This window comes from Myxine glutinosa, chromosome 9 (genome assembly GCF_964187855.1).
Source record: "Myxine glutinosa chromosome 9, kmMyxGlut1.1, whole genome shotgun sequence".
Classification (NCBI taxonomy): Eukaryota; Metazoa; Chordata; class Myxini; order Myxiniformes; family Myxinidae; genus Myxine; species Myxine glutinosa.
In genome coordinates, this window is record NC_136269.1 from 56096860 (window position 1) to 56119721 (window position 22862).

General features: G+C 43.3%; 1 protein-coding gene across 4 annotated transcripts in view; it reads right to left on the minus strand.

Annotated features, from left to right (window-relative positions):
* Positions 1 to 560: 560 nt before the first annotated feature.
* Positions 561 to 22862, minus strand: part of LOC137435377 (serine/threonine-protein phosphatase 2A 56 kDa regulatory subunit epsilon isoform) — a 169709-nt gene continuing 147407 nt past the window's right edge. For all 4 annotated transcript variants that reach the window (XM_068129119.2, XM_068129117.2, XM_068129118.2 and 1 more), the window contains 4 exons: positions 9548 to 9667; positions 7160 to 7287; positions 5112 to 5213; positions 561 to 1716 (listed from right to left, as the gene is read on the minus strand). In XM_068129119.2, the coding sequence (XP_067985220.2) occupies positions 1620 to 1716; positions 5112 to 5213; positions 7160 to 7287; positions 9548 to 9667 (447 nt within the window). In that variant the 3' untranslated portion in view covers positions 561 to 1619. The remainder of the gene's footprint in view (positions 1717 to 5111; positions 5214 to 7159; positions 7288 to 9547; positions 9668 to 22862) is intronic.

Consider the following 22862-nt stretch of genomic DNA (forward strand, 5'->3'; position numbering starts at 1 on the left):
ATGAATAAAAATCATTCCAAACAGGAAACTTACTGTTTTTAGGGACGCCATAAAGGGCACGAATAACAAAGCATGGAGAGCTAATGTAACGTGTCAGACAGGGTGGTGTTAAAGACGCTGCATCAACAGTGGTAAATTTGTCATTCAATGGGGTGAGGGGTTTCCCTACAGCCTTTAAATTTATATTTAAAATTAATCATATATTTGAACACAGCAGAACACAAATCGCCTTGTTTGCACTTTGAAAAACCTTCAGTTTAGCAGTGCTTATGCAAATAATTTTGCCGCCTCGACCAATCAAATTCGCCGCTCGTGTTCTGGGGGTGGAGGAACCTCAGACAAAATAGCGGTGCCAGCGATCAACGACAGTGAACTTCATCCAAAAATCTGTTTCGTTAATCTTTTTCTCAAAGATCATTCAAAAATCCTAAACTTTTCCAATAAAGTCCCATGTTCTTTTTCTCAAGACTGCATGGGGTAAGGTGCTGTATGATCTCCAGTAAAGGTTAAAATTAATTTTAGTCCAGAAGCAGACCAAATGAAAAAACACACATCTGAAGTTCATTCTTCATTACTTTAATAAAAAGTTGTTTGGAAGTCGAACTTCTTGACAAGATAAGACAGGTTTATCATACAATTGACAAAACATGTTAACCAGTGTTTACAAAATCAAACCATCTCAGTCATGAAACAAGAGTATAAATAAACCCCTAATTGTATATGTTTACAAATCAACCCCTTTTCCAAACCCTGACAAATATCTCCGTAAATGCCATGTCCAAAAATAAGACGTGCTGAAGAGTTTTGTTGTAAAAAAGGAAGCATTGCAATCCATTAAGCTACAAGAAAGCAAGGAGGTATGGTCAGAAAAATAAAACGCTTTCATCACACCTGTTCTGTGCTGTACAAAATGCCAGAGCATTACCATCATCTCCCTTAATACATTTGAGTCACAGCAATACCTATGATGGCTTATGCACACCCACCTTACACTGAATCGATATTATACACAAGTAGAAATGGTACCAAACTAGTGTTTACAAGTTGCTGTTTGCTCACAAGGGTTAACGCCCGAAACGTAAGCTTCTCCTTGCTTCCCACGTTGGTCGGTATACTTTGATCGACTTTCTGTTGATTTCATCCATTGAACTAGTTGTTTGTTTGTTTGTTTTCCTTTTTAAGTATGATTTGAGGCAACGGTACTTTTTTTTTCTTTACTTTTTTTACAGGTTAAATACTGCTGTTGACCCCGAGTATAGGGGTCAAGAACGGCAGAAGGAAAAAGATACAATGGCATGTTTTAACTATACACCGTAAACTGCCAAGGAATGGATACGGAACAAGCTTATGCTTCCTGATGTTTCATTCTGCAGTTATTGAGTATTTTACTGGAAGCATTGGACAATGTACAAATTAACATTCATTATACCGTAGCCGAACTGGGCCAATGACTGAATCTCACCTGTGAGTAAATAATGAATGGAAATTTGAACGCTATGATACAGTTTCACTAACATTAAACGGTCATATTGTAAGAATTCAATAAATCAGCAAAGAATGTCAGCAGCTTTATCTCCACTCCACCGTCATGGGAAACACGCTCACTACAATCAACCAAGTCATTGAGCAACAAAAGCATTATTTTGTGCATTTTGCAATTCTAGCTCTTCAAGCTTTCTCCAAAGTTCTTCTCGGTCTTTTTCCTTTTTCTTTTCTCTGAAACGAAATGGCATGGCAAAAGGAATCAAAGATTGCCTGGGTTCATGAAAGGGATGTTCGTTTAGTAAGCCTTGAAAAATACCATTGTTTACAACTACGACGACAACAATGGACTGATGTATATAATACAAAGTCATATTATGGGACTAAAAAAAACATCTATGGATGTCATTTTATAACACACGGGCATGAGCACACGATGCTGAGCAGGAATTGCACATACAAAGGTCCTTCCCATCAAAGATGGCCGGCTCAAGGCCAAATTCAGCATGAAGCAAATGAAGAGCAGGGCTGTGAATGCACTTTGAGATTTAATGAGCAAGATTTAACGAGCACGTCTAAACACACTTGCTATCAGGTTTGTGATTATTCCAATTTATCCCACACGGATTATCAATCGTACCAAAAATACGGGTTGCGTGGGAAGGATGGCATGCAGGCCTTAGGGAAATAAATCAACGATTTACTACTACTTGGCACAAGAAAATGTAAACGGCAATGGAATAAATCACACTAACCAAAATGCACAGAGAAACTAACCGACAAAGGGTGTGCATGTGCATGTACACGGTTGAAAGAAGCAGACAGGCAATAAAAGTATCAGGTCAACAGCGACAGCAGTAGCTTGTGAAGTCAGGACGAGGCACCAACTTCATGTCACAGCCAATAATCATGAGGGGTCTCTGTCTTTGCATCTCTCCACACTCGCACCAGCCCCTAGAACCTAGAGCATGCCCACCTCATCCACTTTCCCCACCTTGAGGCGTTCAACATCAGCCCTGCTGACATATCACAAGCCACCCCATGCCTAGCAACAGTGTGGTAGCAACATCTGATGGTACCAAATGTAGAAATATAAAGACCTCTACAAGCCAGGAGTATAAAGACCTCTACAAGCCAGGAGTATAAAGACCTCTACAAGCCAGGAGATCTATGGACCAGTGAGTCCTGATCATGAAATATCTACACTGGGGAAGGAACGTGGAATAGTGCTACATGAAAGAATAACTGGACATTCTCTGAATACGTTCTTGGCCATGTCTTTGCATGCCACGTACATCTTACTATAATTCACCAAATGTCTGTCTGTCTGTCTGTTTGTTCGAAGGTACCGTAAAAACTGCTGAACCGATCGCAAAGATATTTTGGGTGGATAATCCTGGGATCCCCAGGAGTAAAATAGGCTATTTCGTTTTTCCAATTTCAGATTTAGTCTCCAGCATTCTCAGGTTTGGACTCCCGCATAACATTCGCGTTCGCACGACGTTCATTGTGATGTCTTCTTACTTCGAGCAACGGTACCCGCCCTATGGGCGGGGCTTCAATTGGGAGGCCCAAATGAAAAGGCTAAATATCGGAAATTGAAGCCTTTTTTTCTTTTAAACGATTTATATAAACATCCGTCATGCGGGAGCAAGTATCAGCAGGATGTGGCAGTGTGGGAGTCCACGTTTGCACTGATCGATGCACCGTGTGCCGCACAAACGACTGCACCGATTGCTGTACGGCTGCATCGATCGGATGTGGCATGAAGGAGGATCTGCACTTCGGCATGAAGGAGGATCAGATCTAACAGATAACTGTCTCCATCGATCTTGCCAAGGCCGTAACACCTATCGGCTCAAAATCCTTTTAACTGTTCATTTGGTACAGTTACACGTATCGGGAATTTGGTACACGTATCGGGAGTACATACGACACCGATTGTGAACATGATTATCGATCACGATTCACGATCATCACGATCATAGTGTATCGATCACGATTTGAAAGACGATGGAATAATATTTACCGATATGAACAGTGATGTGGCTTTTATTGAAATTCTAAAGATACTGTTTAGATTTTGATGATTTGCGTGTAATATGATTCAACGAATGTTTATATGAATCGTTTAAAATAAAAAAGCCTTCAATTTCTGATATTTTGTCATCGCCATATGCAGATTCGCCACGGACCCACGATCGATGTTTCTGTGCGTGAACATACCCGTTTGTTTGCGAACAGGTACGTTTTTCATGGAAGTCCTTCACGAACTTGCTCTCCATGATGTGCGACTGAAGGTGCTACAGGAATGTGGAATTTATTGGTTTCATGCTTTAGCATTCACCGTATCTGCATTGCCTGTTTGCTTCTGGCCTCCCACCCGTGCGTAGCGTAGCACGGGTATTTCTCTAGTGAATAAAAAGAAAGGTTGGGTGTGTACACAGCTTCCTCACTCATCTTAGCAAAGGTTGCCTCTTAGTAATTACATTCAGAGGGCAAGACATATCGTGGCTATTTGATGCGTAGACAAGAGGAACCAATTTTAACCAACATGCAAAAGACGGGTCCATCTATAAAACGAGCAATAGAAATAATAAGGAGAAAATGGAAAGAAGGGGGTTACGAGTGCAATGACTATACAAATTGGTATTATCCTAAGTACCGGGCAGTCTACAAACACCTAGAAAAAGGAGATGAGAACCTCATGATGCTCGGTACATGACAAATTACCAGGCAATTTTAGAGGAATATCCACCCTATTTTGAGGTAACACACAGAGATGAAGGATTGGTTTGTTTAGTTCAGCGAAATGGTAGTGGCATCTCCTTAGGAGACTCAGAGTGTCTGTATGATGCTGAGCAAGGTGAAGAAAAGGTAGAAATCATGGGACTCAACTATGGAGAAGAGATAAGAATAAACATCAAGGAAAACAACCTTGTGGCACCGCAAGCTCCACTAAATGGTACATATTTTGTGTGTGGCCACAGAGCATATTCATGGCTACCAGTGGGATGGCGAGGATCATGCTTTATGGCATACTTGATTCCAAATATTCGCATTCTGGATCAATCACAGAATAGAAAGAAGAGGTCTATTTCAGAAGTTGAAAGATGCTTCATGATAGCCTTTCCTTTTGATGGATCTGGGAAATCGACTAGTAAACTCATGGGTATGGAAGCTTTGTTAGGAAAACTCGCGAATTATACAGCTGAGGGATTCACTGCAACAAATGCTTTTCTATAGGTTGCCACATGGCACATACCATATAAAGGGACCTTTTCTTGTATTTGAAGCGTATCCAGGATAAAATATCCATGGCAAACAAAATGCCATGCCTGGTTGGGAAGGACCTTTATGTACTTTGATGAGGATATGTCCACAAGACTGTACAAAGCCTACGTACGGCCTGCTTCTTATAATGCTCACTGTGCATAGAATCCAAACAAGTTAAATTGATGCCTTGGAAAATATACAGAGAAAAGCTGCAAGATTTGCCCCATCCCTCAAAGGCCTCACTTGTAAGGAGACACTTAGAAAACGTAATCTTCCAAGACGAGTCAATCGACGTGCACACGGAGACAAGAGTGCCATCACAAGCCAATGAGATGCTCAAGCTTTTCACTCACCGTTGCCTGTCAGCCTTGAAAGATGCAGTAAGCTCATCAAAAAGTGGGCTGTTCATCTCCATGAAGGCTTTCAGTACACTATAGACAAGAGCTACAATGGTTCTGAAATGCAACACAAAAGAATGGCTCAGGAGAATTATTTATAGCGTTGCTGTAAATCAAATTACTCTGCATTGCTCGAGATTAAAAAGGAAACAACAAAATATCTGATTATTACAATTTTTCACTTTCCTCGCAAGTACCAAGAAAAATGTATCATTCAACTGCAGAGGCAATTTCTGGAGCTTTCCACCCTATGGTTAAGATGGAAATTCGAGAAATGTCTTTAAAATTACATGTCCTATACAATGTGTGCAAGTAGTTGGGATGGGTGGAAAACTCACCTCAACAACTGTCTCAACGACTCTACTGTATTTTAGGATCAAAACAAACACCATTTATCCCTTTATAACACTCTCCTGTAAGACGTGGCATGTGCATCATTTTAGATATTCTCCACAAAAAGAATTGCTATATCCATGTGGCTTTGATACAGCAATGACATCATTTAATCAGCACTTTTAATCCTAACTTGTAAGCAAATCCGATGGGCACGGCTCACACAAAACGGTATCTTTCATCAGAAGAGGGTTTATGACAGAACACGACAATAATATTCCCTAATCTCTGATGGCCAAGAGCCGATCACGATAAAAGGTGATCGCCAGCCATAACAGCAGTCCGATAAAATGTGACCGCCAGCCATAGCAGCAGTCCTATAAAATGTGATTGCCGGCCATAGCAGAAGTCCGATAAAAGGTGATCGACAGCCATAGCAGCAGTCCCATAAAATGTGATCGCCGGCCATAGCAGAAGTCCGATAAAAGGTGATCACCGGCCATAACAGCAGTCCGATAAAAGGTGATGGACGGCCATAGCAGTAGTCTGATAAAAGGTGATCGCCGGCCATAGCAGCAGTCCGATAAAACGTGATCGCCGGCCATAGCAGCAGTCCGATAAAACGTGATCGCCGGCCATAGCAGCAGTCCGATAGGTGATCGCCGGCCATAGCAGCAGTCCGATAAAAGGTGATCGCCGGCCATAGCAGCAGTCCGATGAAAGGTGAACGACGGCCATAGCAGCCGTCCGATGAAAGATGAACGACGGCCATAGCAGCCGTCCGATAAAAGGTGAACGACGGCCATAGCAGCAGTCCGATAAAAGGTGATCGCCGGCCATAGCAGCAGTCCGATAAAAGGTGATCGCCGGCCATAGCAGCAGTCCGATAAAAGGTGATCACCAGCCACAGCAGCAGTCCGACAAAAGGTGATCACCGGCCACAGCAGCAGTCCGATAAAAGGTGAACGACAGCCATAGCAGCAGTCTGATAAAAGGTGATCGATACACAGCCATAGCAGCCGTCCAATAAAAGGTGATCGACAGCCATAGCAGCGGTCCGATAAAAGGTGATCGACAGCCATAGCAGCAGTCCGATAAAAGGTGATCACCGGCCACAGCAGCAGTCCGCCAAAAGGTGATCACCGGCCAGCAGCAGTCCAATAAAAGGTGATCGACGGCCACAGCAGCGGTCCGATAAAAGGTGATCGACAGCCATAGCAGCAGTCCGATAAAAGGTGATGGACAGCCATAGCAGCGGTCCGATAAAAGGTGATGGACAGCCATAGCAGCAGTCCGATAAAAGGTGATGGACAGCCATAGCAGCAGTCCGATAAAAAGTGATGGACAGCCATAGCAGCAGTCCGATAAAAGGTGAACGACGGCCATAGCAGCAGTCCGATAAAAGGTGAACGACGGCCATAGCAGCTGTCTGATAAAAGGTGAACGACGGCCATAGCAGCAGTCCGATAAAAGGTGAACGACGGCCATAGCAGCCGTCTGATAAAAGGTGAACGACGGCCATAGGAGTAGTCTGATAAAAAGGTGAACGACGGCCATAGCAGCCGTCTGATAAAAGGTGAACGACGGCCTTAGGAGTAGTCTGATGAAAGGTGATAGATCCAAATAAATGTTTAAAATTCCTTCCCGGGAATATTTTATTGCCAACTTACTGGTTCCAATGCTCCTTTGAGATCCTGTAGAGACTTGGAAAGGTGATAGGAAGGATTACGTTCGAGTTCTCTTCGATGAGACTCATTATGTATTCATTGTTCCAGTAATACAGAGCTCGTTCTGCCACCTGCCGTAGCAAATGGAAGCAAATGTTAAGTCAATAAGCTGAAGAGGTTCACGAGAAGGCCATGTGTGGTGCAAATATTGTGAATATATGGCTAGCATGTGTGATGAAAACATGACTGGTTTCATGTGCCCCTACCCGCCCACCCGAAACAAACACGTTCGCGAGAGTTACATTTTGGAAAACCACGCAAATGTAGCATTCACGAATGCGGATTCCTTGATTTAATGGGAAAAGGGGGCTGGTTGGGTTCCTGGGTCAGACTGAGCATAGGGAGGACATGGTTAATTGTTTAAGAGGAATGATATTTTTTTTAATGACAGGACACCAAACAGAATGGTTTTTTCTTGATGTTTGACGATTATCATGCGATGATAATGGTAGTGGGCTTGGAGGGGAAGTCAAAAAAATGATTCACGCCCACTGCGGATGCACTTGCACCCGTAGCCAGCCTGTTTAACACATACACGTTTTCGATTAAACTAATCACTTTCTTCCATCTCTTTCCAATACTCACCTTCCCCACTCATCTTATGTTTAGTGGCCATGATTAACGGTAAACACGAGTTCACGATAGCGATTCAAGAAGTGCAGCGAGGTGTTTACGGTTCGGGAACTAAATGCAGTACTGTACAAAATCAATATCTGTGCATCTCCCACTCAGGTGGGAGATGTTCACGAGAGTTACATTTTGGAAGCAAATGTTAAGTCAGATGTTAAGTCAGATCCATTCAGCTGCAGTGTTGGTGGTTCGGCAGATGGGAGGTGATGCAGGATTAGGGTGATGGAGACTCACAAACTGCTTCAGGATACAATGCAAGTAGTTTATATTTGACCTGCACTCGTTTATAAAAACAGGTAATGCATGGGATTCTTTTTTTATTTAAATAAATTTGTGTTGGTAGCCAATACTTTTTGTTCCACATTGGGAGCACTTGACAATGTGCCAAGTTTCAAATTTTTCCGTTCAGCGGTTTCCGAGAAATAATTTTATTATTATTTGCTTTTAATCCAATATGGCTGCCATGCCACGTGACCTATGACGTCACAATTATCACAAAAACATTCTGCACGGGTGTCACTCCTACACTGAATGTTTCGTCTCAGACATATGGTTGCTGAGAAAAACGAGGTTTAGGATGGACGTACGGACAGATGGAAGGACAGACAACCCGAAAACATAACATTGTCGACTTTGTCGGCAGAGGCATAAAAAGCAGCCTTTATAGACAGGTCGTCTTTCTGTATACGTTTGTGGCCGCCATCTTGGCCGCCATTTTCTGCAGACTTAGAGCGACGATATTCAATCACAAGTACCCAAATGTATACATTAAGCAAACCTGCCATGGTGACATTTATTACCTCCACCACCAAAGGTGGATGGAAGTTATGTTTTCACCCCTGTCTGTCTGTCTGTGAACGAGATGACTGAAAAACGTTATGAACGGATTCGGACTAAACCTGGTGGACAGATTGGGTGTGTGACAAGGACGAATCAATTCGATTTCGGTGAAGATCCGGATACGAGAATTTTAAAGTGATTCTTCACAAATGAGAGATCAGGCCAAAAACGATATATATATCATATTTCAAAAAGTTACGGCCGAATTTTAACAAAACGAGGTGGATGAGATGGGTAGGTGACAAGAACAAGCCGATTAGCTTTCGGTTCAGGTCCAGATCCAGATCCGGCCCATCAGTGGGATACAAAACGTAAACTGTTCCACCTGGCGTAGGCGTAGGCCGTAGGTGTGTGCTCTACCGAGGGATTTTCTCGTGATTAATTAATATCTCACTCGGTCAAATTTGAAGTTTGTTATCCACACAGAAAACCGAGTCGAATTTGAAGATTGAAAACTCAATCCAAATCGGAGCAGACAATAGTAGTGAACATACAGCTTAATGTCCACCTGAGTGACGACCCCCATGTAACCCACACCAGAGGACTAAAAGGTAAGCACGCTACCTCTGCGTGATCCTTCAAGGCAATACTGACAATTCGACAAAATAAATGCGCACAAACAAATGTCCCAATCAAATATGAAGCACTCTTATCGGTATTAGTCAAGATAAAAGAAAAAGTACTTGTTTCCACTAAATTCATGAAACTTCCCATTAGCCAATGTCCGACGTAAATTTAAAGAGAATACAAACAGAATCCATGATTGCCAAAAGGTCCGATGTCTCTTTATACCACTCGCATTTTGACCAGTTTTATATTTTTAAATAACTGTTGCAAGATAAATAAATAAATAAATATTACCTGAAAGTGGGGGCTCGCAACACATTTGGCGATTTGCTTAAATAACAGCTCTTGTATTTTGACAAACTGAGATGGTTCCACAACATCAAGAATTTCTTCCACCTCCCCAAGAAACATGACCTGTTGAAAACAAGAATTGATCAAACAGACCGTACATGTGTTCATGTTTTTACCCTTACATCATGTTTTCACTTTTCTGATTTTCAAAACAAAGTGAGCTGGTGGCCCAGGATTCTAAAGGTATTCGTGTGACGGGCTACAATATAAACTTTTATGATGTTTAGTTATGTTATTCACCTGTTAGTTTGTATTCCCAAGTCCACTCTTACTCCCACCTTTCTCTGAATGTAAATCAATTCATTGTTATTTTTCTACATGGTCTAAGGCTCATGGAAGAGCTATAACACACAACTCTTGGCCACACATGCCGAAGGGATACCAAACAACACTGGAATTGACTTTTAACATGAGACAAACACGACCATTGATCCTGAGTCACTTATAGTCACAAGAGTGTCACTTAGGTGTTCGGCTAGATAGTCAGGGAGACTATGCAATCCCGTGGGATTTTTATGATTAGAAGATCCCACCTATTTGAATGTGTTAAATAGGTACCAAAGAACATGAAAAACCATGTTGGCAATTTTGAAAGTGTTACAGAGGGCAGCCATCTTGGATTTCAAAAAGGACAAAATGGCCTATTGTTGCTATAAGGCCATGAATGTTCTGTGAGGTTAGGCTAAGTTTAGTAGTTGAACATACACTTATCAAGTCAAGGAATGAATATATGAAAATTCAAAATGACTGCCAATATGACATCAATATTTCATCCTTTTGAGTCAGTGGTACATTGTCCATACTACATGCTAGTTGTGTGGTTGGTTGCCAGAGTTTATTGCCTGCTCCAATCCTTGTGGAAGTTAAAATAACTCATCTTCACTATCACTATCCTCCTCTTCATCATCTGAGAGAACTGTGTCTTCTGAGTTGTCACATGATTCTGAGTCCTCACTACAGCTACAAAGATCTGTGCAATTCAATCCATTCCTTCTGCATTTGCAGCGATTACTTGAACATCGTGTCTTTGCACAGGAACATTTCACCAGATCAATTACTGCTTGCGGAGCAGGCGGCAAGGTTGTCATGACTGGTTTATATCGGCCATCTACCAAATTCCAACCACATTCCAGCGGTTCTGGTAGGTCTGGATTTGCAATGATGTCATTATTCCAAATCATGGCCTGGGAGTGCGCTCTCAAGATGGCATTACGCAGTGCAGCTTGGGTTGGAGGTAAACCTTCTGATTGAGCTTGCCTCTTCTTGAATAGCCACCACCTTACATCAGCTACATTCAACAGCTCTGTGTTAGGGAGATACAACTTGCATACAAATGATTCAATTGCAGCAAACAAAGTGTTAGGTAGTTCATCTGTTGTTCCTAGCTGTACAAGGGCATTTACTATCTCATCAGTTGGATCAAGTTCCTGCAGTACTTTCCAGAATTTATTCTTTCCTTTTGCAGCAAATTTTCCTGTGACATCTGCTCCTGATAGTGCATGAAATCCCGGTAGAGCTGCAGCTTTCCTTGGACCCAAGGCACTGTAGATGGGCTCAAGGGGTATCACCCTATGTTTTTGACCAGCCCCCGTTACAAAGGAAGTATTTGGACATAAACTGGGGTATCGTCTGATGGCAAGTACAAGCACATCGGTGTCTGGTGAGTGGATGTCTAGAGAGGTAGCACCATTTACAGAAGCATCAATGGAATGCAGAATGAGTTTGGTATCTGCTTCTTCTTGTCTACTTGAGAGGTCAACTACTGCTCTATGTGTAGCTCTTGCCTTATTCCACCAGGCAACCACAAGGGACTTGCCCATTGTTACATCATGTTGCAGTATCTTTTCAGCCAAATAGGTGGTTAATGCATCTTTCGTTGACACATGGGCAAGCAACTGCTGCATGTTTAGTTTGCCAATTGATGTGGAATCAGTAATATGATATGCCACTGCCCTGTTACCACCCAAACGTCTCTCATGGGTTGAAGCTTTCAGAGATTCTCCAGTGTCATAACGGTCAAACACAAAATGTACCTCGTCGTAGTCACCATACTTCTGCCAGTGGCGTCCAATGAAGTGGTTTGCTAGGTCATGACAGGTTTTGATGCATTCTGGCTTGTCCAATGTTTGTAAATAAGCCATTGCATCGATGACAGCAACACACTTATAGTTGACTCCAGCTTGATCAACTCTTTGGTTATTATTTTCCTGGGTCACTGCTTCAACCTTTGGCAGGTTTTCTAGTATCAACATCAGGTCACTCTTCGATGTGGTGTGAAGGAGTGAACCATCGGCTGCAAACAACGACCTCGGTACTACAGAAAATTCATATGTACCAACAGCTTGCTTAAGGTCAATATCTCTTGCTTTGGATACTACCAGTAAACGGGCAAACAGTGCCCGATCTTCCTGGAGTTCCACAATTTTGTCTTCAATTTTTGTCTGAGTTTTCATCGCACTTGACGACCACATCTGCAACTTCTGTTTCTTCATTGGCGCCCAAATGTTGACATTGTTTGTAGTGATTCTATCTGAAACAAATTGAGCAAAACACTCCTCTCCAATCTGTGTTCTTCTGCAAATGTCATGTAGGAATCTCTCTGGCATGACGGCTTTGGTAACCATATTGATCAACTGCTCACATTCATCTGTAAAGGGGTTTGTGAACTTGTTGATAGTATCCTTCAGTGCAGCTACGTTCTTCACCTGTAGTTTGGTTTTGGCATCTGTATTCTCATGATGCTGCTTCATTGTTTGGTTTCTTGGTACAACAGCTATTGCCTCTGTTTCTTTTGCTAGCCGGGCAAGATCTGGTGCCACTAATAAGAACTTTGCGCGGGCCAAGGGGCTGAGTGTAACACCAATGAGTCCACCAAGTACTTTCATCATCCGGTTTACTTGCTCGAGAGCGTGATCGGGACCAATTGCACAGAATGGGTTGATGTTCTTGTTGACAACCCAATTTCCATCCATAAACTCGGCCCATATTTCTGGATCTGATTTGGCCAAAGCTTTCATGTCTGCCAAGTAAGTACACAGAAAGCAAGCGGGCATAGTTCAACTTGTCATGGGCAAAGAAGTACTTTACAAACGTTTCCGTTGCATCAAGATGAAGCATCCAGTCACCGCTTCGCACTGCTCTTATATCCGTTAGCATTTCCAAAACCATCGTCATATACTGGCAGATGGCCCGTGCCTGTGGTCTGTTAGCTATAGCTTCATCAAATTCACTCATCTTATCCAGGATTCCAAGTGAATCCACTGTATGTTTCATATCTTTATGAGCTCTCTGTATTTTCTCAACATTATTATCTCTGCATGCCTTGTTGAGCTTGTCAGCCTTTTCAGCGCATTTGTGGTGTAGTTCCCCTTTGTCTTTGAAGAAAACCTCAACGTACAAGGTAAACAAAGCTTGCACAGTAGTCAAGTGGGCTGTTATTCCTCTTTTCACATGACGTCCATCAATAATTTGTTTAACAGTAGCTGCGCCGTATAACTCTGCTTCAATCCAGCACAAATCTAATCCGCTACCATCCATGTAAGAACCTATAGCTCAGCCATGACTGTATGCAGTTCTCCAGGACGGAATATCATGTGGCTGCAATCATCTCGGGCCATTTGAAGTTGCTTCGCTGGTTTGTACAAACCCATGTCTAAAGTAATCACCGTTTTATGTTCTTCACCAACGACCTTCGCTGAGATGCCTTGCGCTTGATTTAATATTGTAAGCAATGTTGGCCACTCATGAGCTGGTGCAGCTATCAATGGTGGTGTATTGACACATGTGAGTGACGTTGTTGTGTTTACGAGAGAATTGTATGCTGACCACGTCGGAATGTGATTAGCAGCTTCTGGACACATAGTTTCTACTTGATCTGCGTCTGCTTGTTGTTCCTTAAATGCTGCAAAGTTTAGAAGAGCCTGTCATAACAGCCAAACCACGTCACGTTTATAGCCGCTACCTGGTTGGTGTACGTTGAGGGTAAATGCTGGGTACGATGGGCTCTTTGGATTTGGGCTCTTGGGCATTCTGCAAGGAAGTAGATCAGTAATTGTGGAAGGCAGCTTCTTTAGCGTCTTTGCCTGGGCATCACCTGTTAGTTGTAAATCGGGAGTTCTGTCTTCTGGATTGTGCCTCTGGTATATTGTCATTACTGCACCATGGAGCGTACGCTTTCCGTTAGGAGTGTCCTCTGCAAAGTCGACATTATCCACTGCAAAAAATATGTGCCTGCCAAGGACAACATTTGCAGGAATATACAGGCCATCGTTGGCTTGCATTTGGTGTATAACATTTAGCTATTTGGGTTTCCAGCTTCTGCAGTCGTTCATATGCCACTGAAACTCCAAAACCATGCAGAAGATTGATAATCTTCTTGCTTCTTGTTGCTTGCCTCATTGCAATACCAATACCAAGCTCTGTCGGCATTTCATGGCGGTGTCTTACTTCATCACTTTTGTGTCCACTTTGACGATCTGAAAGATGATGAGAAACTGTACACACAGCCAGAATTTGGGCATGTTTATCTACTGTTGCTCTTCTGCCTCTTGACATATCAGATGATAGATTAGATTTTGTTCCTTGCAGAACCCAGCGAAAGAATGTATATAGCTCTTTTGGTATATGTTCATCAGTTACATCAGTCAGGTCACCATTGAACTTCCACCTCTTTCTGCTCTTGTTATAGTATCTCTCAGAATGATGGCAGCATCAAAGAGTACTTTCATGTCAGCTGTCACATTTCTATCTTGAGAAGCTGAAGCAATCTGAACTGCTTTATCTCTGGTATCCTTCACACTTACTAATTCAGCCTTATTCCATTGTTTTGGCTTATGGAACTCTACTCCAGGTATTTCACTTAAAATAAGTTCTTTAACTTTCTTCCGTGCACACTCTGGTTTTCTAACACAGTTGGCAACACGGATATCCACATATGCAGTCTGCAGATTAGACATATCGAGAAATTCGCCTTCAAGAAGAGCTTCTTCCACCAGGCTTATGAACTCAATGTCTGCTCCTATTTCATCTGCATCGCACCTTGACCCTTCTGTACTCTGTTTGCGGAGAACATTGGTTACGTGTGTTGTCCAACATTTGTTATGGTATTGTATGTCTATCGCATGTGCGTCTTCTGGGTTTATTGCCGTGTTGAGCTTCACACGGAATTTATCTTTGTTGCTTTTTTCAATCGCTGAATGGAGATGCCAGCCAGCCTTGTCAGTCCTGACTGTAAACAGCGGATGGCCTCTAGATGATTTTTCATCACAGAAAAAGCATGCAGAACTATCATGTGGGTTGGACTGGGAGCGGGTGAAAGTGGTAGCAGAAGGTAAAGGAATTGGCACTGCATGAGATTTTTCTTTTTGTGATAATTGTTTCTCATAGCGTTCTTTTGCCCTCTTGCACATTTTTGGATGACAGGTTTCCTGGTAGCAGCTCCTATGCCAGGTTGCACCTTGGGCAAGTAAGGTTTCTTCCGATGCATCACCGATCCGTCTACTGATTTCAGGGAAGTTACGGTCACCGTGAGTTGCCCGCTCTCTGATGTACTCTAAAACCTTGCTGTGTTTGGTAGGTGTAGCTACAACATCTTCCTATGTTTCTTGCTGGCATATAAGGCAGAGCAGAAAGTTTGTATCCTTCCTTGGTACTTTTGCAGAAGGTGGGTCCATACTAGTCATGCTGAGAATACTATCCAGTTTATTGTATCACTGCAAGTTTTGCCATGTCGCATGCTTCACACTGCAAAAAAAAAGGTTAAAACAAATTAAGTAACATGAGCATTTGTAGTTTAGATTGCATCTGTTTTGTGAAATTAGGTTTTTATCATTGTGTAAACTTACATTATCTATGTGCTATACATGTTCTTGAGAAAGGCAGTTGAGAAAGTCGGTCACGAAAGGGGTAAGGTAAAAAAAAAAAAAAAATTGAAATCCAAGATGGCCGCCATCTGCAACACTTCCAATTTTGCCAACATGGATTTTCTTACTCCTTGGGACCTAAGTAGTCTACCTAGGTAGGTGGCATGTTCTAATCATTTAAAATTCCACGGGTCTTTATATCACAACATAGTCCCCCTGACTAAGAATGGAAATCTGAAACTTTTTCTCAAACCCAACAAGGTACCAAATGGTGGTGGAGGTTCGTATGCAGCCTGTGGTTGCTTGGATGCATCATTTTCTGGAGGTGCGGCTGCGCAACTGATGCAATACCCACATATTACCAGTAAGATGGTAATCATTTTGCCGACCACAAAGGACGACAGGCTGAGTCAACCCACCTGGTGTTGTTTCAACAGCACGACAGGAACGCAAACTCAGGATCCTGAGACCACAAGCCAGCCACCTTAACCGTCAAGCCAACACCAGGCTGATTACGGTCCTAATGGTGAGAGCCGGTCAACGGAGGACCACCACAAAGGATCACCGAGCTTTCACCACAAAAGGTCACCGTGACTCCGTCAGATTTTCATATCTTTCCCAAACTTAAGGCACACCTTTGTAGAGAGCATTTTTATTCCGACGATGATGTAAAGGCCTCTGTGAAGCACTGGTTAAATCAACAGGATGCACTTTCCTATATTGATGGCATCACAAAACTACTTGAACATTGGCAGAAATGTGTGGACCTCAGTGGTGACTATGTTGAGAAATAAATATGCACCATGGTATTGGGTGTTTTTTTAATTTTATTGGAGAACCCTAAATAATTCCCATACACTAAAAATTATATGTTAGAAACCTAATATTTTGTGTAAATGTAGCCTAGTGGTACAGAAAGATGCAACATGATCCTGAGTGGGCCGACAGTCATCTCTTGGAGTTGTAGTTTAGACCTGATTTGGGGGGACCTCTCCCTGGAAGCCACTTGATCAGAAATCAAAAAAAATCTAAGACCGAGCGATCTTGCGGACCATCGAGTTGAAGGGCTGTATCTGGTTACAGAGCAATCAGCTGGTAAATAAGAGATGAGTAGGGATCCGAATTTTGAGCTGGTAACCCCCACCTAGGAGCCCCCATGATCCCCCAAAAAAAAAATACAAGACCAATTGAGCAGAAGGGCTGTATCGGGTTTCAGAGCAATTGGTTGGTAAATAAGGGACAAGTAGGGATCCGATGTTTGGGGGTAACCCCTGCTGGAAGCCCCTCCTGCCTCCCTCATGATACAAAATCGAAAAATCAAAGCCTGAGCGATTGTGTGGGCTACTTTCTTGTATTAATGCGTCAAGTTTCAGAACAATCAGCCAGGTGATAAGGGAGGAGGAGCAAAAAGTTAAGAGACGACCAGGCAGACAGACATCCGGACATCACGACCCATTTTACAAGCTCATATCTTCGAGAATCGAGTTGAGATGACCCAAAACGGTACCATTGGGAAACTGATGATGAATTTATAAGGAATAAAAATTACTGTGCGTTTAATCAAAAGCTCTCTTTTGGAATTGAGGAAGACACCAAAATGGAAGCTTTTTGTAGTAAGATTTATTATTCCATGACAGCAGGAACCCTTTAGAAGGCCAAAAGGAGCAAACAAAATTAAATACAGGAACCCCTCGTTTTTATTTACGCAGTCTCGACTTTACACACACAAATTCCTGTACACTGTTCTGTTTTTTTACGTGGGTTCCATCTTGCTTTGAGGTAGTATTTCTCCCCTGATGGGGGTCGTTATTCTTCTTCCTCCAATCAGTATTCTTCTTTCTCCACCGTGGTGTCGTGTGCATTCACTGACACTGCTCCGGTGCCGGTGGTAACTGAGACGGGCAGTACGCACAGTACCTATACCTCTCAGTGTCAACACAGCGCTCTGGAATAGTAATAAATTCCTTTATTTTGTGTTATTATTGCCCTTTGTGATTTTTAACCACAGCAGCCAAGAGGAAAACTGTTGCAAGTGGTGAATCGAGTTCAAAAATGTCCATGATGCAGAAAGTGGAGGTTTTGGAGAGGCTTGGTAGATGCGACAGTGCAGCATCACTGGGCAGACATAATGGCGTTTAACAAGTCCAGTATCCGCCAAATAAAGAAATGTGCAGAAAACATACGGGGTAGTGAATGCCCTAGATGTAGATCACCATTAGAGAACGGGCGTAAGGTACTGATCAGTGGACGCATCTACTGGCTCGGTGGTACCATCGTGGAGGACAGGCATGTGATCCGACCCGGACCGATCGAACAAGTCGGCTGCCGCGAACACTTCGAGACAGCTTGCCAGGATTCAAATCGGGGAACTGGACGAACCCGACGGCAGCAACATTATAAAGAGGGTGGAACAGGAAATAATTATATGTCTGTTGAACAACAGGATGTCCCGTCATCTCGGGATATGCTCCGCAGGTTGGTCGAAGCGATGAAGAGAAAGACACGTTCTGGTGTGCGATAGAGAAGCTGATGGAAAACGTGAAAGATGAGGAAGTTGTTGTGGTAGGAGGAGACCTAAATGGACATGTGGGAAGGAGTATGGATGGTTTTGAAGGAGTTCATGGGGGTTACGGATATGGTGTGAGAAATGGAGAAGGTGAAAGGATTTTGGAGTTTGCTGATGGAGCTGATTTGTTGATTTGTAATACTCAGTTCCAGAAAGAGGATAATAAGCTTGTTACATACACGTCAGGTGGGTCGACGACAACCGTTGACTACCTGATGGTGCGTAGGCGAGATAGGGGGCACCTCTGGGACACAAAGGTGATCCCGGGGGAGGAGGCTGTTTCACAGCACCACTTGGTTGTCTGCGACGTAAGGGTGAAAGAGGTGTGAGGAGAGCTCGGCGGGTGAAGTACCAACCGAGAATGAAGGTGTGGAGGTTGAAAGAGGTGACAGTAAGAGAGGCATTAAAAGAGAGGCTGAGTAGGGTCGAGGATGATGTGGTTGAGCTTGAAAGTGGTTGGATGTCAATGAAAGCCAGTCTGTTGGGAGCCGTTGGTGAGGTATGTGGATGGACAAAAGGACCACCGAGGCACTCGGAAACATGGTGGTGGGATGATGAAGTTGGAAAGAGGATCGACGTGAAGAGGAAGAAGTTCAAGGAGTGGCAGAAGGCGAAGGGTATGGGAGCAGAAACAGCAGAGCATGAAAGTTATAAGGCAGCCAGGAAGGCTGCAAAGAAAGAGGTAGCAAAGGCGCAGGAGGCATGTAGGAAAATGTTCGGAGAACGCTTGGATTCGGGGGAGGGTCAGAAAGCAGTATTCAGGATTGCAAAGCAGATAGCGAAAGAGAGGTGTGATGTGATGGGGGTGAGTTGCTTGAAGGATGAAGTGGGACAAATCGTTGTCGACCCAGATGGAATTAAAGTAAGATGGAAAAGATATATGGAAATGCTGTTGAATACAGAGAATGAATGGGATGGCAACATAGAGAGTAACCCAGTTTTAGGACAGGCAGCAGGAAGAAGGCAGCAGGAAGTTGTGGGAGATATGTTGAAGGCAGCAGGAAGTTGGGGTGTGAAGAGAATGACAGAGATCTGTAATCTGGTGGTGAAAGAAGGCCGCATTCCAGTGGTTTGGGAACTGAGTACCCTCGTCCCTCGATACAAGGGGAAAGGTGACCCTCTGGAGTGTGGCTCGTACCGAGCGATAAAGTTATTGGAGCATGGAATGAAGGTATTGGAAAGGGTGTTGGAGAGGAGGATAAGGAAGAAAGTGAAGATCGACGAAATGCAGTTTGGATTCATGCCAGAAAGAGGAACGACAGACGCGCTTTTCATTGTGAGGCAGTTGCAGGAGAAGTACATGGAGAAGAGGAAGAAGTTGTTTCTTGGGTTTGTTGATCTGGAGAAAGCATTCGATCGGGTTCCACGCAAAGTATTGACATGGGCATTGAGGAAGTTAGGAGTGGAGGAATGGTTGATCAGAGTAGCGATGGCAATGTACAAAAGAGCACGCACAGCTGTAAGGACGAAGGTCGGGAACAGTGGTGAGTTTGAGGTGAAGGTGGGAGTGCATCAGGGGTCGGTACTAAGTCCACTACTATTTGTAGCTGTGATGGAGGTGCTGGCTCAGAACGTAAAGGAGGGTTTACCGTGGGAGTTGTTGTATGCAGATGATCTGTGTTGATTGCGGAAAGTATGGATGGACTGAAGGAAAAGATGAACACGTGGAAGGAATGTATGGAGACAAAAGGTCTGAAGGTGAATATCGGAAAGACGAAGGTGATGGCAAGTGGTAAAGCATGTGGTGAGGTGGAAAGAACTGGGAAGTGGCCCTGTGCTGTGTGTAGGAAGGGTGTCGGAGTGAACTCCATTCAGTGTACAATGTGCGCTGAGTGGGTTCATCAAAAATGTAGTGGTCTGAGAGGGTCATTAACCTGTGTGGCAGCTACATTCAAATGTAAGGTGTGCACAGAGGGAGCTGCAGATGGAGGAAATGTTGAGTTGGATCTTGGAGACGGCTTGAAGCTGGAAGGTGTGAAAACATTTTGCTACCTCGGAGACATGCTGAATGGAGAAGGTGGATCAGACTCGGCAACGGTTGCTCGAGTGAGATGTGCATGGAAGAAGTTTCGGGAATTGAGTGGCGTGCTGATGATGTGGGGAGTGTCGTTGAAGCTGAAGGGAAAGGTGTATGCTGCATGTGTGAGAAGTGTTATGATTTATGGGAGCGAGACATGGGTAATGAACGTAGAGCAGCAACGAAGGTTGGAAAGGGTGGAAATGCGAACGGTTCGACGGATGTGCGGAGTATCGTTGAGAGAGAGGAAGACAAATGATGAATTGCGAAAGATGATGGGAATAGAGCCTGTGATTGATGCTGTGAAGAGGAACAGGTTGAGATGGTTTGGTCATGTGTTGAGGAAGGATGAAAGTGACTGGTTGAGAAGAGTGATGGAAATGAATGTAGAAGGAAGTAGAAGACGGGGAAGACCGAGAAAGACTTGGCTAAAGATGGTGGAAGAAGAAATGCGGGCAAGGGGGTTAACAAGGAGAGATGCAGAAAATAGGGCAAAATGGAGAAGATTGTCATGGGGACCGCAAGGCTAACCCCCGCTCTAGCAGGGAAAATGGCCTTTAAAATGCATGTTGTATGTTGTTGTTGTTGAACAAAACAAAGCCTGTTCAAATTTACAATCAGCTGTCAAACAATAAGGTGATTGTTGCCTGTCAACTGTCAAATTTCCGGCAATAAGTTGTCAATCGGCTCTCGTACAATAAGCTTGCACTCTGACGGGACAGGTATGTATTCCAATTCGCTGCTTTGGCAATGTCCATTTAAGGTGTTAATTACAAACAAACTTAATTTGGACTTGGTATCCTGCATAGGCATTCGCACAGATTACCCACACCAACGCAACAGCACACTTTAATCAAAATACCAATTCTTCCAAAAACAAATATGGGCCAAATGTATTTCAAAGTCTATAGTTAATCCAATCAGAAAAAAAACAATTTTTCAATTTTTTTTAAATAAATCATTCCAAAATAATAAAACATTGTATTAAACAAGCCCGAGCACAACTACACTCTCCATCACACATCTTGACATTCTGCATTGCTCGAGCATCCAAAAAATTTCAATAAAAACTGACGATCAATTATATTGACGATCCGAAATCATAACCACCATATTGTCCGATAAAGGTCGCAGGATAAAGCTTTTCATAAATGGATACAAGGGCTTCCTCCCCATTCATGGTCGAGTGTTTTGAGTAGAAAATGAGTTTTTATTTATTCATTTGTTTTTTATGCCTCCGGCGACGAAGGAATTATGTTTTCAGGTTGTCTGTCCGGCTGTCCGTCAGTCCGTGATAGGTTTTCGTTACCGCGATAACTTGAGAATGGCTAAGGGGATCTTAGTCAAACTTGGTGCAGGTATGTACAGTCACATGAAAAAGTAAGTACACCCCATGGTACTGACAATTCCCCTAAGATGACCTGTCTTGTTGCACCTGTCCAGATCACAATGTCAGGCCGCAACCTTGTTACACAGATCTCCTCCGGGAATACCACTTGTGGCTTTAGGTCTGCCACCACCTGCCAATCACAAGCATCTGACAGCCCTCTTGCTTTCCAACTCCTCCTCTTTCCACCTCTTACCACTTACAGTCATGTGAAAAAGTAAGTACACCCCATGTAAAGTTTTGACTTTTTCAACATATTTCAACATACAGCTATTTGATCTTCATTTCAACAATATTGATAGATAAAGGTGATACAATATAACAAATATCATGAAACATTTACATTTTGTAGTCCATTGTATAATTTAAATAAACATAAATGCAACTTTCGCATGTGGAAAAAGTAAGCACACCCTTGGCTCTAATAGGTGGTATTGCCCCCTTTGGCAGAAACAACCTCAAGTAGGCGTTTCTTATAACTGTCTACCAGTCTCTGACATCGACTGGGAGAAATTTTTGCCCACTCCTCCATGCAGATTTCTTTCAGTTGTGCGATGTTTGAGGGGTTTCGTGCATGCACAGCTCGTTTCAAATCCCCCCACAACATCTCGATGGGATTTAGATCCGGGTTTTGACTTGGCCATTCCAGAACCCTCCATTTCTTTCTTTTCAGCCATTCCTTGGTGGATTTACTGGTATGTTAATGGTCATTGTCATGTTGCAAGGTCCACCTTCGGTTGAGCTTCAAATTTCCGACAGATGGCCTCACATTATCCTCAAGCACCCTCTGGTACAATGAAGAATTCATAGTGGATTCTATGATGGTGAGTTGCCCAGGCCCTGATGCAGCAAAGTTGCCCCAAACCATAATATTTCCACCACCATGCTTTGCAGTTGGTATCAGGTACTTGTGGTCAAATGCTGTCTTTGGTTTTCGCCAAACATGTCTTCTGGTACTGTGGCCAAATAGCTCTACCTTTGACTCATCTGTCCAGAGCACATTGTTCCAGAAGTGCTGGTCTTTGCCTCGGTGTTCATTGGCAAACTTTAGTCTTGCCCTGATGTTCTTTCTGGACAGCAAAGGTTTCCTCCTGGCACACCTCCCATGTAGATCAAATTTGTGCAGCCTCCTTCTTATGGTAGACTCGTGTACTTTGACATCAACAGTGGCCAGAGCTACCTGTAGGTCCCGTGATGACATTCTGGGGTTCTTAGAGACTTCTTTCAGCATCTTGCGGTCTGCTCTCGGGCTGAACTAGCTGGGGCGGCCTGGCCTGAACAAGTTGGCAGTTGTTTGGAATCTTCTCCACTTGTAGATGATCTTCCGGACAGTCGAATGATTGATTTCAAATTGTTTGGAGATCTTTTTAAATCCCTTCCCAGACTCGTAGGCATCTAAAACCTTCTTTCTGAAGTTCTCAGAGAGC